Source organism: Balaenoptera borealis (assembly GCF_965194805.1).
Source record: "Balaenoptera borealis genome assembly, chromosome: 2".
NCBI classification, from domain to species: domain Eukaryota; kingdom Metazoa; phylum Chordata; class Mammalia; order Artiodactyla; family Balaenopteridae; genus Balaenoptera; species Balaenoptera borealis.
Window position 1 is genome coordinate 173,290,332 of NC_138867.1, and position 17,881 is coordinate 173,308,212.

General features: G+C 51.4%; 2 protein-coding genes across 3 annotated transcripts; both read left to right on the forward strand.

Annotated features, from left to right (window-relative positions):
* Nucleotides 1-215: 215 nt before the first annotated feature.
* On the forward strand, nt 216-4,982 carry NXNL1 (nucleoredoxin like 1). Its single transcript, XM_082380156.1, has 2 exons — nt 216-1,824; nt 4,631-4,982. The coding sequence occupies exons 1-2, from the start codon at nt 1,499-1,501 to the stop codon at nt 4,959-4,961; spliced, it is 657 nt and encodes a 218-aa protein (XP_082236282.1). The 5' UTR covers nt 216-1,498; the 3' UTR covers nt 4,962-4,982.
* Nucleotides 4,983-8,933: 3,951 nt separating this feature from the next.
* TMEM221 (transmembrane protein 221) lies at nt 8,934-16,993 on the forward strand. Of its 2 annotated transcripts, XM_082380279.1 has the most exons (4): nt 8,934-10,369; nt 12,623-12,708; nt 15,534-15,764; nt 16,429-16,993. In XM_082380279.1, exons 1-4 carry the CDS (start codon nt 10,050-10,052, stop codon nt 16,488-16,490), a joined length of 699 nt encoding a protein of 232 aa, XP_082236405.1. In that variant the 5' UTR covers nt 8,934-10,049; the 3' UTR covers nt 16,491-16,993. The 2 variants fall into 2 exon arrangements, with proteins under 2 accessions (XP_082236405.1, XP_082236404.1); XM_082380278.1 differs by having other exon boundaries at nt 15,534-16,993.
* The last annotated feature ends 888 nt before the right edge of the window (nt 16,994-17,881 follow it).

Consider the following 17,881-nt stretch of genomic DNA (forward strand, 5'->3'; position numbering starts at 1 on the left):
GGGGTGGGCAAACAACCTAAGCCACCCCTCCGGCCCAGCCCCTGGACACACCCCTCCCCTCACCCCATATAAGGAACCAGCTCGCCCCCACTTCAGCAAGCAAGCCAGCGAGGGAAACTGTTACTTGTTCTGCAAGTAGGGCCCTGCAGCAGGGGCCCAAATAAAGCCTTGCCTGAACTTCTTGTCTGGCCTCTGATCAATTCCTATTGATTAAGGAGGCCAAGAACCCTGGTCGGTAACACCTGGGCGGTCCCTCTGCAGGTCTCACCTGGCAGAGTCACTGTGCTACATTCTGTCAGTGGCTGGGCTGGAAGATCACATGTGTGGCAGTTGGTGCCAGCTGGTGGCTGGGCATCTAGCTCTTTTCCATGTGGCCTCTCAAACAATAGGCTAGAACAGGTCGCAGGCCAAATCCTGCTCACTGTGGGCTAAGAATGGTTTTTACATTTTTAAACGGTTGAAAACAAAAATCGAAAGATTGATGTCTCACGACATATGAAAATCCTATGAAATTCAAATTTCAGTGTCTGTACATAGAGTTTTATTGGAACCCAGACACATAAATGAATTTACATATTGTCTAGAGATGCTTTTGCACAATAAGAGAATTCAAAGTTGTAGCAGAGACTCTATGGCCTAAAATGTCAAAAACATTTACTCCCTGGCCCTTTACACAAAAAGTTTGCCAACCTCTGGGCTAGATCAGCTTCCTTACATGGGGGCGTCTGGAGGCCACATTCCAAAAGAGTGAAAGTGGGAGGTGAGAATAAGGCTTATCCTGCGAACTCACACCTTCCACCACATTCTGTCGGTCAAAGCAAGTTAGGAGCCAACCTGGCTTCAAGGAGAGGAGAACTAGTTCCCAGCGCTTGGTGGGAGAGGGCTGCAAAATATTGTGACCATGATTTTCACTCTTACTCACCATGGAATCTTAAGGTGGGCTGTTCAGACAGAATTCAGGAGGGCGAAGGGAAGAAAAAAAGTTTATTCTTATTAATTTCTAACTGGAATTTAGCATGTTTTCTTATGTCCTATCAAAGCAGATATTGGCCAGCTCTGTGACTTTGTCACCCGTGTAAATCAAAGATAATTTCACAGGACATCCTGGTCATGGCAGGCAGACACCTTGAAATATCATTTATGCTCATCTCGACTTAGAAATCACTGGTATTAATTAGTCGAGCCCTGTGATTTAGGATTACCGAATGCATCCATGAAGAGGCACGTATCTTTTTACATCACAATTTAACAAAATATTTTCACACCAGTATGTCAGTCTGTTTTTTTAATGCCTTAGCAGCTGTCTGCTGAGACAGGCCCATGAGCAGCTGGCCCCCTGCCCTCAGAGGCAGCAAAGAATCAGGTCGAGGTTAGGCAGATTAGCGAGGTTCTAAACTGGCCTCCTAAGAATTCCTAATCCTGGGACAGCAGCCAGCCAGCGGGGTCGGGGTCACACAAGGTCCTTGCGCCCTGTCCCCAGCACCCAGCCAGGGTTGCCATGGCCTGCCTGTTCTCTGGCCGCGTCCTGATCCGAAACAACAGTGACCAGGATGAGCTGGACACGGAGGCTGAGCTCAGCCGCCGGCTGGAAAACCGACTGGTGCTGCTGTTCTTTGGTGCCGGCTCGTGCCCGAAGTGCCAGGCCTTTGCACCCATCCTCAGGGACTTCTTTGTGCAGCTCACGGATGAGTTCTACGTGTTGCGGGCAGCCCAGCTGGCCCTGGTGTACGTGTCCCAGGACTCGACAGAGGAGCAGCAGGACCTGTTCCTCAGGGACATGCCCAAGAAGTGGCTCTTCTTGCCCTTCGAGGATGACCTGAGGAGGTGAGGTGAGAGGAGAGGTCAGGGAGGGCTTCCTGGAGGAGGGGCTGTTTCTGCTGAAAGTGAAGTATTTGTTTACTGACGTATCTGTTCCATTTGAAGTTGATGAGCACCCTCTGTGGGCCAATCAGAACAGAGAATTGGGGGGGAGGGGCGGGGGAGGGGTACATATGCCCATTTCCATCCAGCTCCCTGGGGAGTTTACAACCTGGGAAGGGGGGAGCACAGACGTGAATCAAAGACTCAAACACTCAAATAAATACATAATAACGAACTGCAGTAGTTCCCAAGGACAAAGGGAGGATGTCATGTGGAAATATCATGGGGAGACCTTGCTGAGATTTGGGGGTCAGGGGATGCTTCCCAGAGGAAATGGCTTTAAAGAGAGACACCCCCCACACCCCCACCAAGGACAAGGAGGATAGGAGGGTAAAGAGTGAGGAAAGGGAAGGGTTTCCAGGCAGAGGACATAACCCAGACAAAGGCTCGGAGGATTTCAGAGAAAGAACAGGCAATTCAGGGAACAGTAATACCAGGAGTAAGAAGGCAGCATGTGGAGCAGCGCCCCAAATGCCACCTAATGAGTGTGGATGTGATCCTCAGAGTAGCTGGGAGCCATGGAGGGCACTGGAGCTGAGAGAGGTGGTTGAGTTCAAGCTGTCCAAGGAGCTGCCCAATAAACAGTGTGATCGTTTGTGGCTATTTGCAAACTTTCCCCTTTTCAACAGTGAGACTTTCATTCTTTTTATTTATTTATTTTATAAATTTATTTATATTTTATTTACTTATTTTTGGCTGTGTTGGGTTTTTGTGGCTGTGCGCGGGTTTTCTCTAGCTGCAGCGAGCAGGGGGCTACTCTTTGTTTTAGTGCCCGGGCTTCTCATTGGGGTGGCTTCTCTTGTGTTGGAGCACGGGCTCTAGGTGCGTGGGCTTCACTAGTTGTGGCATGCAGGCTCAGTAGTTGTGTCTCACGGGCTCTAGAGCACAGGCTCAGTAGTTGTGGCGCACGGGCTTAGCTGCTCTGCGGCATATGGGATCTTCTCGGACCAGGGCTTGAACCCATGTCCCCTGCATTGGTAGGCAGATTCTTAACCACTGTGCCACCAGGGAAGTCCCTCATTCTTTTTAAACCCCAATTTTTCACTTTGAAAAGTTTCCTGCAAGCCATGTGGCATGGCCAAAGGAAAAAAAAAAGAAAAGAAAAATTTCAAAGATACCAAAAAGTTGGAAGGAGCACACAATGAAACCCTTGGACATTTTTGCCATTTGCTTTATCTCCATGCACGCGGAGTTTGTGCTGAACCATTTCAAAGTGAGTTGCAGACTTTGTGACATTTTACTGATGTCATCAGTTTTGTTACAAAACTTAGAAGTTTCTGGTCATGGAGACCTTCATCCCTACCCAACATTATCAGAGTTGGCACACTTGCTCACTCCCACAGCCTTCTGCAGCTGAGGAGGTTCTTTTCCCCAAATGGTGAACATTTCCCTCCCCTGGGGGAAGAAATGCCAGCTGTAAGGGCATCATAGCCAAACATTGACCTTGTTTGAGGCAGGGTCCTCTCAACAAAACCTTCACCCAGGCAAGTATCCAGACAGAGTGAGCGAGTCCCCACCCCCCACCCCTCCCACACACAGGGTTGCCAGATAAAATACAGGACACCCAGTTGAATATAAATTTCATGTAAACAATGAAGAATTTTGAGTATAACTATGTCCCACATAATGCAGGGACATACTTATAAAAAGTTATTTGTTGTTTACATGAAGTTCAAATTCATTCACACAGGGTGTCCTGTATTTCTAGTTGCTAAGTCTGGCAACCTACTCCTGTGGGATTTTGTAAGTATCAATACTATGTGTCTCTGTATGGAGGCCTGGAAAAGGGCCACCCAAGAACCCCGTGGGTGGAAGTTAAGAATCATGGGTGATGGGCCCAGGCTGGTAGCCTACTTGATTCCATGATGACTGTGTGGGGTTTTGGCCTAGATGGGAGATTTGGTCTGGGGGGGGTCTCCTGTGGATGGCTTTTCACTGGCGCTCTCTCATACAGAAAACAAAATCAAAAACTCCTTACCATGGCCCTGCGGGGCCTTTATGATCAATGCTGCACTCCAGTCTCCCTCTGACCTTCAGGCTTTTGCACCAGCTGTGCACCCTGCATGGGAAAACTTTCCCCAGTTCTCCCCTTCCTCTTCCTGCACATTTCAGCTCCAGGGTCACCTCCTTAGAGAGATCCTCTCTGACCATAAGTCCTTTACCCAGTTTAGTATCTCTTTACGGAATCTGTCAGTTATTTGTTCATTCATCCCACACACATTTCCTGAGCATCTACTCTGTGCCCGGCACTGTTTCAGGCACTGGGGACACTCGTGAATAGGGACAGAAATCCGTGCCCTAGTGAAGCTACTTTCTATTGTGGGAGAAAATGACAAACAGGAGAAATAAACTATGCAGTGTGTTGGATGCTGAGAGCCACGCATCAGCAGAGAGGAAGAGAGGCGTTGAGATTTAAGGTTAGGTGTCTGCAGCATACAGGGTCTTAATCCGCAGATGTCTGGGGAGAGTGCTCCAGGCGGAGGACATGGCCAGTGCAAAGGCCCTGTGGTGGGAGCATGTCTGGGGTGTTGGAGCCAAAGCCCGAAGGCCAGTGTGGCCTGGCCTGTTCTGGTTCCTGGGCATCCCCAGAGGCCGGCATGGGACAGTGCACACAGAAGGCGCTCAGTAAGTACTGGGAGGAGGGATGTGGGGCTCCTCAGCATAGGGTCAAGGACGAGGGTCCGACCGGACTGACCCGCCCGCCCCGCAGGGACCTCGGGCGCCGGTTCTCCGTGGAGCGCCTGCCGGCGGTCGTGGTGCTCAAGCCGAGTGGGGACGTGCTCACGCTCGACGCGGCCGACGAGATCCGGCGCCTGGGCCCTGCCTGTTTCGCCAACTGGCAAGAGGCGGCAGAGGTGCTGGACCGCAGCTTTCTGCTGCCAGAGGACCTGGAAGACCCCGCGCCGCGGAGCCTCACCGAACCACTGCGCCGCTGCAAGTACCGAGTGGACCCGGCTGCGCGGGGCGTACGAGGCCGGGGTGGAGGGGGCGGCCCCAGGCAGGAGGGCGGGGCCGAGGGCGGGGCCGTGGGGCTGTTCTGACCCCTGGAGGGGTGGACCGGACTGGGGGTTCTATGATGAAACCCCCAAGAGGAGGGCGGGGGCGGGGCCGGGGCGGAAGCGGGCTGTTCTGATCCCTTTGGTGGGAGAGAACAGAGAGGGGCGTGTCTATGAGGAATCCTTCCCCCTCCCTAGCGTGGGTGGGGTTAGGGGGTGGGGGTCTGTTCTGAACCCCCCGGTAGGAGAGAACAGACAGACAGGGGCGAGTCTGTGATAAGCCCTCATCCCCCACCACCACCTCCCGGTAGTGGGCGGGACCGGGGGGCTGTCCTGAGCCCCGAAGGTGGAAGGCTGACGGGTAGAGCAAGCAGAATCTCTGATGAGCCCCAGCGGGGCGGGAAGTGGGGGCGGGGTGAGGGGAGGGGACCGTTCTGAGTTCAGGCCAGGAGGAGGGAGGGGACGTAGCGTCAGGCCGGAGCCGCGGGCTGGGGAGGCGGTCTCTATTCTGAGCCCAGCCCGAGGAGCAGAGGGGCGGTGAGGGTGGAGCTGCTCTGAGCTCCCCGGATGCAGAGTAAAGGCCGAGAAGTGGGGAGCAGGAAGGGTCTTTTTGCGGCCCACCCTCCACACCTTCAGGATTGAGCGAGGGCGAGGGGCTGTGTAATGAGATAACGGGGGAGAAGCAGGGCGGGACCTGAGCTAGTCAGTTCGGACGCCGCCACCCCCGCCACAGGTGGAGGGTGAGACCTAGCGCAGGGCCGATGACGGAGGTTTCTATGTGAGGACCCCCTCCACCCCCACCCCCCCCACCAGGACCTGGCAGGCCCAGGACCTGTCTTGGTTCTCCAGCGGCATGTCTGAGCCTTCCAGGCCGGGGTGGTGAAGCAGGGAGACCTTTTCAAGGGCCTCTAGAAATATTTTTAAGACTTGGGGAGGTGGGGTGGTTACAGGTTCCAAAATGGGAAAATGCAAACTAAAATCAAATGATCGTGCTGAGAACGCTCGGCCCACCGTGCACTAAATGCGTTGTTCACATGCTTCATGCGCAAAACTACAGCAATCCTTTAACAACAGATTTGTAGTTTGCACGGGATGCGGTTCAATATTTGGTGCCGTGTGCGCTGGGTCCAGGACCTTCAGCGAGGGCTCAGAGTCTCCCTGTCCCTGGTGAACCCTGGGGATTCACGAGGGAGACAGCAGAATATAGAAATCAAAAACTCTAGTCTGGAGCCCCTTCCCGGCTGTGTGACTGTAGGACAGTCACCTCCCCTTTCTAAGCCTCCTTTCTTTCCTCTGGAAAATGACAATAAGACAAGGTCCTACCTGGCAGGTCAGCCAAGGACCCAGAGCCGAAGCTCGCTCCGCGCACGAACCTCTTCATTTTGCCTCTGGCGCCGCCTGGCGGCGATATCGGGAGGTGCGTCCTCGGGGCGGGGCCAAACATGCAAATGAGGTGCAATCCACACCTGTTCCCAGTCTCCGGAAAGGGTGTGCTAGGAGGGCGGTGCGACTCCGGGATTTGGGAGGCCCTAGAGGCCTAGGGACTGGACAAGTGCCTCATTTCTTGCTCACCCCTAACCCCCAATCTCCAGGTGAGGAAATTGAGGCTCAGGTCGGTGATGCCACCTGCTCTGGTTCCAGACACATCTTGCCCTTCGTGGACCTTAATTAGGCCTATCTGTGAAATGGTTGTGTTAAACCCTGTGTGGTAATGGCTCTTAAATTCTTAGGTCGCTGACTCACCGACAGCCTTTAAAAGAAGTTAAAAAACATCCTTCCCGAGAGCAAACCACAGGACACACAACCCATCAATATCTTTACTATTATTTCAGCCAGCACGGAATGAGAGTGGCCAAGTTTTGCCACCTGGGCAGTGAGGTAGGGAAGTCCGCTCCCTGTCCTGTCGGGCTGTGTGATGTGGGCAGGTCACTGGCCCTCTCTGAGTCTCCCTACTGGTAGATAGGGATCAAACCTCCCATCCCCATCTCTACTCCTGCTTGTCACAGCTAAGGTGAGGAAGGGACAGCTTGGCGCCTGGCCAAGGCAGACAAGATCACTCTCAGAGTGTCACCTACAGAGTGTTGCCAACTTGCAGGGTTAAATTTCCAAATTGAAGCCAGACACCTCCAAACCAGAGAATCACCCCCATATTCAAAGGGGGTGCCAGGTCTTGGTATCTGTGACACTACCCCCCAGCTTCCATCAAATAATTGTGACGTCTAAGAGAGGGCTGTAATGACCTTTGGCCATTGCATGGAATTGTCCCTTTATTTGGCTGGTTTAGCGTGTGTTTTCACCTCCTCCCCAGAAGGGCAAGCTGGACCTGCCTTTGTCACCACTGGGTCCCCAGAGCCAGGGGGGCACGGGTCCTCATCAATGTTTGTCGAATGAATAAATGCCACTATCTTACATCTGTGTATCCCCAACACCCAGAACAGAGCAAGGACTCTGTTCCAAAAGAATCACTGAGTCCCAGCTATCCCAATGTGAGACTTTTTCTTACCTGTAAAACATGGAAAATTCACTCTAACTTTGGCGATGATGAAAAAGGCTGGGTGTGTTGGACCAAAGCCTAGTGAATAAATGAATGAATGAACTGATTCCTGTTACAGATGAGGAAGCCCAGAGAGGTTAAGGGATTTACCCAAAGCCACACAGCAAAGGAAGAAGCCACCTGTTGCTGAAGGGTCACCCTGTTCTCTCCCCTGGGGTCATTTTACCCATCAGGCACTGGGCTGAGGGTTCAAGGCCCACAAACGGTTCCCAGAAGACCCCAAAATTTCGAAATCTGAAAAAAATGACTCCCCAAATTAGAGAAGAGACCTGGAAATTCAAAACCAGTGGGATCTATAACATTTCTGTGAAGCAATATAAAGCAGTGGGTGGGAGCCAGGCTGTCTGTGTTTGCTGTGTGACCTAGGGAGTTACTCAACCTCTCTGTGTCTCAGTTTCCTCATCTGTAAAGCCTAGGTGATGACTATGCTGTCTTTCAGGCCCAAATGCATTAAGACAGAGCCCTGCTTGCAGGAGGCCATGTCGACCTCATTCACTCTTATATTCTGGGTCTATCAGGAATGCGTTAACTTTGAAACCATTTTCAGTTTTGATACTTCAAACTTTGCAAGAATTACAGAGCAGGAGTACAAAGCGATCCGTTCACTCATGCGTGCAACAAGCATTTATTAAGAGCCTACTGTGTGCGAGGTGCAGACCCAGACACAAAGGGGACACAGCAGTGGACACTTGAAGCAGACATTCTGCGGTCTGGAGCAGCCACCCCTCCCCCACTACCGGGCCACACATAGTGGGAAAATGCATATGGTGCGCTGCCAGAGATGCACAGTGCTACAGGAAAGCAAGAAGACAAACAATCTAAATGAGCAAAGGATATGAAGAGACATTTCTCCAAAGAAGATGCACAAATAGACAACAAGGGCATGAAAAGACACCCTACTTCAGTGGTTATTATGGAAATGCAAATCGAAATTGCAATGAGATACCCATTCACACCCTGTAGAATGGTTATAAAAAAAAAAACAAAAACAGAAAATAACAAGTGTTGGAAGGGAAATGAAGAAATTGGAACCCTGGTGCACTACTGGTGGGAATGTAAAATGGTGCAACCGCTGTGGAAAACAGGCAGTTCCCCAATAAGTTAAATATAGAGTTACCTTATAACCCAGCCATTCCACTCTAGGTACAGACCCAAAAGAAATGAAAACAGGACTCAAACAAATCGTTGTATGTGCACGTTCATAGCAGCACTATTCACAATCGACAAAAGGTGGAAACAACCCAAATGTCCATCAACAGATGAATGAGTAAAGTAAATGTGGTCCACCCATACAATGGAATGTTATTCAGCCATAAAAAGGAATGAAGCATGGGCATATATACACTACCAAACATAAAATAGATAGCTAGTGGGAAGTAGCCGCATAGCACAGGGAGATCAGCTCGGTGCTTTGTGACCACCTAGAGGGGTGGGATAGGGAGGGTGGGAGGGAGGGAGATGCAAGAGGGAAGGGGACATTTGTATATGTATAACTGATTCACTTTGTTATAAAGCAGAAACTGACACACCATTGTAAAGCAATTATACTCTAATAAAGATGTTAAAATAAAAAAGGAATGAAGCACTGACACGTGCTACAACATGGATGAGCCTTCAAAACCTTATGCTCAGGGAAAGAAGCCAGACACAACAGGCCACATATTGTCTGGTTTTGTTTATATGAAATGTCCAGAAAAGACAAATCCTTGGAGACAGAAAGTAGATTGATTTGTGGTTACCAGGGGCTGAGAGGGGGGAATGAGAAGTGACTGCTAATGGGGGAGGTGGGGGGAATGGAAATTCCAGAACTAGATAGAGGTGATGGTTGCACAACGTTGTGTATGTACTAAATACCACTGAATTGTTCACTTTCTAATGGTTAATTTTATGTCATGTAAATTTCACCTCAATTTTTAAAACTTAAAAATAAATAATATCCCCCAAAATGTGTCGTGGGAAGAACAAAGGCTAGCAGCGAAGGACAGGTGTGCTGCTTGGGGAGGGGATGCAGGAGGGCCTCTCTGATGTGGCTGACGTTTCTGAAAAGCCTTGAAAGAAGGTGAGCAGAGAGGACATTCCAGCCAATTGCCGGATCCGCGGGTAGAGACCACATACCAGAGCGAATTATTTAAAAATTCGTTCAAGTTTCTTTTCTTTCTTAAAAGACAGCAATGAAACAGGTGCTTGGGGCAGCGGGAGGGGAAAATGGGGGTACTTGAATGAGTTTATGGATTTGTGAGGCTCTCTGGATCCCGCCACTGCACCCTTATCCCACGTGGGACCGCCTCCGCCCCTTCTTCGCCCCGCCCCGCGCCGGCCACGCCCCTCCAGAACTCTGAGGCCAAGAGCTGTCGCTCACAGAGAAAGAAAAGACTCTGTCTCAAGTTTTCCCAGAGCTTTCTTGTCCTCACCGCGACTGGCATCCCGAGCCCTCTGCGGCCCCGACAATATTCAGAAACAACCCCCCTGCGACCCCACCCCCTCTGGACCGCCGAGGGCCCTCGGACGCCCCTCAACTCCCCTGCCCCCTAAAATCTCTTTGATTCCTCAACTGTCCCCTAGGCCCGCAGGACCCCTCCATGGCCAGGTCGTACGGCGGCCGGGTGCTGGCCGCGATGATCCTTTTGGGCATCCCCGCGGCCGTGCTGGCGGCGCTGGGCGCGCAGCTGCTGTTCCAGCTGCAGGCGGGCCGCGCGGAACTTCGAGGACCGCGAATCGACGGGCTGGGCCCGGAGCTGGGCGCCGGCCCTGGGCTGCCGGAGGACGCGGCCGGAGCGCTGCTGCCGCTGGCAGCCGCACTCGCCGCGCTCGCCCTGGTGCTGGGTCTCACCTGCCTGCTTCTCGCCGCGCTCTGCGGCCACCTGGGCGCCGAGATGGCGCGGGCACCGGGCCCCGGCAGGTAGGAGGACCGGCCCCTCTACGCGGCTGAGGGCTGGACAAGCCCGGGGGAGCCGCTGCCCTTCTCTGGGCCTCAGGTTGGGGGAGAGCTTTCCTTCCTCACCCCCTCCATCCATCTTTCCCTTCCTCCTTTCTTCCATCCCTCCCTCCCTCTCTCTCTCTCCTCTCCATCCATCCCTCCCTCCATCCTATATTTGTTGAAAATTTACAGCAGGTACAACTACAGCTGGGACCCCCTTTTCAAAGATGTGGAAACAGACTCAGAGAGGGCCTGGGGTCAGTTAGCCCCAGTGTTGATAGTGTTTGTCATTTATGGAACCCTAAGCTCTAGGTGCCCCCCACTTAATGTGGATTAACACAGTGAAGCCCCCTGGGTGGCTGGTGCTGTTATTATCTCCCTTTTTAACAGTGTGTTAAAAAGAGTCTGCTCTCTCTAGGCTGCCAGGATTGGAAGGGGGTGGGCTGGATTTGAACTTGAATCTGGTAGAGCCAGAACATATGCCCTGGCCCTGGGTGGGGTTCCTTGTCAGGCACCTGACCTCGGAGATATGGGCACTGGACAGGGTGGCTGGGGGGTGCATGTGGAGTGAGGAACCTTCCTTGAGCCAAGGACTTGGCTGTCCCATATCTGAGTGTTTCCTTCCAGGACGCTGGGGGAGGGGAGCTGGGATCCTTGTCCAGGATTCCATGGATTTGAGCGGATGGGAAATTCCACCATTTGATCCCATCCAAACTGTGCACCCTCCATCTGATAGTTCAAGGGGTGCTGAAAAGCATGCGTTCTGCCAGTTGACAAATATGTGTTGGGCACCTGCCGGGGGCTGAGCCCAGCATTGGGTATTGGCGACCCAGCAGGAACCAGGAGGACCTGGACCCACCTTCATGGGGACACAGATAATGAAGATACAAAACGGATCAGTAATGTCAAATGATGATGAATGCCGGAAATGGATGAAAATGGGGTGATGTGGTGCAGGAGGACAGGGTGGGGAATGAGATGGGACCATCAGGGGAGGCCTGTGTTGAGACTTGAAGGAGGAAAGGAGGCAGAAGATCTGGGGGACTGTGATCCAGGCAGAGGGAACAGCATGTGCAAAGGCCCTGGAGCAGGAATGAGCTTAGGGTGTTAGAAGGTGATAGAGGTGATTGGTGTGGCTGGAGGGTACATAAGGAAGATGAGGGCCAGGAAGTGAGAGGTACTGGATTTTTTTTTTTTTTTTCCGCATCCTGTGGCATGTGTGCTCTTAGTTCCCCAACCAGGGATTGAACTTGCCCCCCATGCAGTGGAAGCACAGAGTCTTAACCACTGGACCACCAAGGAAGTCCAAGAGGTACTGGATTATATAGCGCTTGCTGTGCTGTGGTGAAGACCTTGGGTTTACTCTGACTGAGAGAGTTGTGAGCCAGGAGGGATGTGATCTGACTTAAGTTTGAAAGAACCCACTCTGGCCACTGTGCAGAAAAGGGGTCAGGAGGGGAGTTGGAAGGCAGACCAGGGAGGAGGCCATTTCCATGGTATTGGTGGGAGGTGAGTGATGATGGAAGCTCTCAGAGCTTCCTTTTCCTGATCTCACAGGACTGGAGAAGGGCATGCACACAGCGGAAGCACTTAGCATGGGGCTGGGCTCAAAACTGAGTCCTCAATCCACGTCAGCTCTTGGGAATCTCTGTTTCTATTGTCACTGATAACAAGTTAGCCTCAGTTTTCTCACCCCCAAATAAGCTTATGGTCTGTAAAATAATGGAGGTCAGATGTTTAGCAAGTGTCCGTACACAATAGCTGCTTCGTTAGTGTCGGATGTTCGAATGGACTGATGTATATGGATGGGTTTCGGGGGAGGGGAATGGAATGGATAGTGACTGTGGATGGATGAATGGACAGATGGTTGGTTTGCTCGATGGATGGTGACTGGGAGACAGACGATGGATGGATGGGTGGGGGGGATGGATGGATGGATGGATGGATGGCAGATGACAAATGGATGAATGGATAATGACGGATGTTTAAATAAATGGGTGGATGGACGAACAAAGCATGGTTAAATGGATGGATGGCTGTATGGTTGAATAATCGATGGGGATGGATGGATGGTAAAGGATGAATGAGTGGGGGGATAGATGAGTGGATGGCTAGGTCCTCACATAGATCTCCAGTTCCCCAAAGCTGGACCACTCCTCCTACCTCTCCTCCCCAGCCTTATTCCACCAGCTCTGCCTCCTGAGCCCATTTTCTTCCTGCCCCCCTCCCTGCCAGGTCTGACTGGTTTCTCTATGACTGCCGCCTCCTCAGACATGTGGCCCTCGGCCTCTTCTGTTGTGGGGTCTCCGTCTACTTAGCAGGTATGTGCTCAGGATAGAACATGGGGTGTAGGGCCCTGGGTTGGGGTGACCAGGGGTAATAGCCCCACAACTGGGGTCAGCTCCAGAGGCAGCCTGCCTGTTTCACTCTTGGCTCTGACACTTTAGCCCATGGCTGGCATCTGATCCCAGTGGGGATTCCATAAATGGCAGTTGTCTTCATCACACTTCTGATTCATCAGCTTTCTACATTTGGTTTGAATAAAAGTTTCCAAGTCCTTGGTGGTTTCTGGAGATAGTGTTTCGTAGGTTGGCCTTAGCAAAAACTGTTTTGGTCACAAATATCTGAATCCAGCTCAAGAAGGGCTTAAGGAAGAAAATACGCTTCATAAACCAGATATGCAATTTTAAATCCCAAAACATGAAGCAGAGTAAAAACTAATAACCTGAGTGCCAGAAGGACACACTGCACTGTCTTTCTTCCTTCCCCGACTTATAACTTTTCTTTGATCAACATTCTTCCACCCACACATGCTGGTAAAGGAATCAAATCATCACCTTTCTTAAAGAGACTCCTGACATCTTGTATTTTGTTCTAATCTTGAAAAATATGTTGCTGGTGCTGGAGACTCAGCGCTGAATCATACATAGATCCTTGGCAGCCCTATAAACAACCTGTTTCAGTGGAAGAAAAAAAAATCAGCTGACTGAAAAACAAGGGATTTGCTATTACTATTTTTCCTTAGTACCACAATAGAGAAAGATAAGTTTACAAGATTTATTTATGAGATATGAGCCTAGGGTTCATTGTGGGAATTTGTATGTACAGTGCAGCGAACTCTGCATAACTCTTGTTGTTTGACTTCATAAAATGCTCTGGATTTTATTAAGTGTGGAACTTCCCTGGCGATCCAAAGGTTAAGACTCTGCGCTTCCACTGCAGGGGGCGTGGGTTCATCCCTGGTCAGGGAACTAAGAACTAAGATCCCACGTGTCACATGGCCAAAAACAAACAAAACAAACAAACAAACAAAAATGCTCTGGATGTGGGTTTTTTAAAAAGGAGAGTGGATGGAGTGACTCGTGTATCTGAAAAGATCAGGGGTTACTGGCCTCAGGTGTGGCTGGATCCAGGCACTCAAATGAGGTCTTCAGAAATGCTTCTCACTTCATCTCATCACCTGCCGTGCCCTGAGAAAGATGCCTGTCTCTGTAGGCGCTTTCAACACAATACCTATGATCTCAAGCCTTTTCATAAGCCAACAAAAATGTTGGAGACTTGGAGAATAAAATATTCTTATTCTAAAATACAAGAAAACTCACAAAGGGCAATAAAAGGTAACTATGTCAGCCTCATTAAGCATTAAATTAAGAATTTGTTCAGCTCCCATTTAGATTCTTTTTGAGGATAGGTGACCTCACTCAGCAAGAATTCCTGAGCATGTCCAGCCAATCATTCATTCATTGCTAACCAGAGCCAAAATAATAGTTATAAAGATCTTTCAAAAATGTTTAGAGCAGGGACTTCCCTGGTGGTCCAGTGGCTAAGACTCCATGCTCCCAATGCAGGGGGCCTGGGTTCGATCCCTGGTCAGGGAACTAGATCCCACATGCTGCAACTAAGAGTTCACATGCCGCAACTAAGACCCAGCACAGCCAAATAAATACATAAATAAAAATATTAAAAAAAAAATTTTTTTAGAGCAAAAAAAGTCCTTGGCCTCGCCTTAATATGTCAGACATGATGCATTGTGGCATCTTCAAAAGCAAGAGTACAGAGCTGGAGAAAGCATTAAAACAGCCCACAAAGTGCCAAGAAGTCCTCCATCAGCTCTGGGCTTCTCTCCTACCAATTCCCTAATGGCTGCAGTTAGAAAATAACCCTGTCCTCATAGGCCAAGCAAAGGTCCCAGGGCTGACTCTGATTGGCTGAGCTTGGGTCATGTGATAGCCATGCACCAATCACTATAATCAGGGGAAGCAGTGCTCTGATTGGCCTAGGACCATACATGTCACTGATGCCAGAGTGGTGGGTCAGTCCTTCTAGACCAGTGACCAGGGTAGGGGTAGGGACTGGACCAGCACTTCTCAATGGGGGCTGATTCTGCCCCTGAGGGAACATTTGGCAATCAACATCTGGAGACATTTTTGGTTGTCACAATAGGGCAGGGGGAGGGTACTACTGGTATCTGGTGGATAGAAGCTGCTAAATGTCCTACAATGCACAGGACAGTTCCCACCAAAAAGAATGGTGGTGCCAACTGGACATCGGACAGGGCAACAGAGAACCAGTACAGGTCCTCAAGGCCAGGTCGCCAACTGTCTTTTTTGTTTTTTAAGATTTTTTTTTTTTAATTTATTTATTTATTTTGGCTGCGCTGGGTCTTAGTTGCGGCATGTGGGATCTTTTTAGTTGCGGCATGAGGGATTTTTAGTTGCGGCTCCTTAGTTGTGGGGTGCATGTGGAATCTAGTTCCCTGACCAGAGGTGCAACCCAGGTCCTCTGCATTGGGAGGGCGGAGTCTTACCCACCGGACCACCAGGGAAGTCCCCGCCAACTGTCTTGTTGTTCAGATCAGCAAACTGAGGCCAGAGAGAGACTGTGATTCACTCAAGGTCAATCACAGGGATTCAGAAAGCCTGAGATCTGAGTTGTTTCAATCGTGGTGAAGTACACATAACACACAATTTACCATTTTATAGTAAAACAGATGTGATGATGATGTATTTGTCGGGTGTGAAAGGGTTCGATGAGTTAGTCTATGTGCCTATCATAATGTACAATTTTCTATAACTGCTCTCCATTTGGGGGAGCTCTCCCAGGGGTTGGAGAACAAACATTGAATAAGAGCCATTTCCTTCCCCAGCACTGTCCATCTACGCCCTGCTTCTCTTCGAGATCGAGACGGGTGCAGCAGCTGCCTCCATCCTTGGCTTGGGTGCTCTGGTCCTGGTGGCGGCGCTGACCCACACTCTACTCCGGGCCGCCCGGGCCACCCGCCGTGGCCTCCATGAGCTGTCCCCACCGCACTTTGAAGACGACCCTGTCTGCCCTGCTGAAGTCTCCAAGGCCAGCCCCAGGGCTCAGCCCCAGCAGGGTACCCATCACTGGACCCCCTACTCATCCTGCCCAAAACCTGGGGACTCCCTCAGATCCATGGTTACTGCCACAGCACCTGCAGCCATAGGGGGAGGCCGGGAGGGCAGCCTGCCTGCATCTCGCATGCACCGGACACTGTCTGCCAGTGAGGGGCACTGGGAAGAGGTCACGCATGAGATGCGCAGCATCCTGAGCCACAGGCCAGGGGGTTCGGGGAAGGACTCCACTCTCGTGTGAGCCCAAAGATCAAGGATAGAGACCTAGTGTCAGGCAGCAGGAAGAGGACTCTTGTAGAGATAGCTCCAGGCTCAACCACAGTAGCAGTATAACTTGATTTCTCTCTCAGTTCACAGCATCCCTGACTTGTGTCCTCAAGGTTGCCTCATGGCACAAAATGGCTGCCAGGGCTCCAACCTTTACCTCCTCACTCAGAGAGAAAGGCAGAGGCCAGGACTTCTCAGGAGATTTTGGAAGTTTTCCTGGGAGGCCTTGGGACACTTCTGCTTATACCCCATTGGCCAGAACAGAGTCATGTGGTCACACTTCAATACAGAGGAGACAAGGAAATGTAGCTGCCCAGAATGAATAAGATTCTGTTATAGGCAGGAGGGGAGGGGAGAGCTCAGGCAACGTTTCTCTAAACATCTCCGTCCATTTTACAGATGAGGAAACCGAGGCCCAGAGAGGGGCAGTGACTCACCAAGGGTCCCACGGCCAGTATTGAGCATCAGAGCCAGGATTCGAACCCGAGTCCTGTAACCCCCATGCTGCTGATAGTGCAAGTCTCAGACTCTGCGACTCCTTCCAGGCTGTGAGCGTTTGAAACCTGCGTGTGCGGAGCTCAGAGCAGCCCAGGGCCATGGGCGCACCTGGAGGCCTGGACCCAGACTCCTGGCTGTGGGCCTGTGGCTGAGGGCTTCACTGCTCTGTGTCTCAGTTTCCTGGTCTGTAAAATGGGAACGGAAGCGGTCCCTCTTCCTAAGCCTCCCGTGAGACTCCGTGTGAGCCATTCCGGGGGCCTGTGCATAGCAGGTCCTCAAGGCTTGTCAACCTGTGCTTCTGTCAGTCGGGGTGCCTGGTGGCAGGAAAAGGTGGGTTGATGGCCAGTTTCTGGGACTCTTGGAACTGACAGGGCTTGGAGTGGATAACTCAGAGCCTCAGGGGGTCTCTGGAGGCCCTGGCCCCACCCCCGTCCTGCACAACCTGAAAATAAACTCCATGTCACTATTTCCATGTCATCTGAGCCATATCCAAACATGTTGCATGGCCAAGTGCAGACCCAGGATGAGGGGTAGAGTGAAAGGAGTTGGGGTGGAAAGGGCAGGAGTCAGGGGACAGAGAGTGTGCCCCTTGTAGAGCCAAGTCTGGGGCCCATGCCCCACAAATCTTCATGCATATACATTTCACAGGGTGTGGGGATGGCCTGGTCCCTGCCCCAACCCCAAATGGACAAATGTCCCCAGCAGTCTCCCAACCCGTCCCTTCCTGGGCCACACAGGGACTCAGGGGCGGAGGAAGCTCAGCCACACAGTGGCTTGAAGTCCCCCAGGACCCATCTCCATGGGCAGAGAGGTGGCAGCACCCAGCAGGGAGGCTGGTCCCCAAACCTGACCTTGGGTAAGGATTCTGATGATCAGGTACAGAGTTGGGTGCCCCACTGGCTTGGATCACCTCCTTCCTGAGCCCCTGGGAGGCTGCACAGACCTCCTCCTCCCATATGGCACCTGTCACAGGGGTTGCCCAGGAAGCACAGGCTCTCAGTGAGCATGAAAATATCAATGAAGAGGATCAAGTCAGAATGAATATCGTGTCACATGCCTAGTACTGCAGACACACACCAGGCACTTCGGGCTTTAGTTAATCCTTAGGACAACCCCACTCACAGATGGGCAAACTGAGGCCAGAAAAGCAAGGCCACTCATGTGAGAACACACGGCGGTGGTGATGGCTGGAACCTCATAACCCTGTCACGTAGGACACCAGGACATATAGCTAGTGCCCGGGAAACACTGGAGACTCCAGTTTCTGAGAACTCTCTGGAATGGGGGAGGCCCTGGGGACTCTTGAGGGTGGGCAAGAGAGTTGAGGAGGAAGGACCCAAGCTGGCTGTGTGTG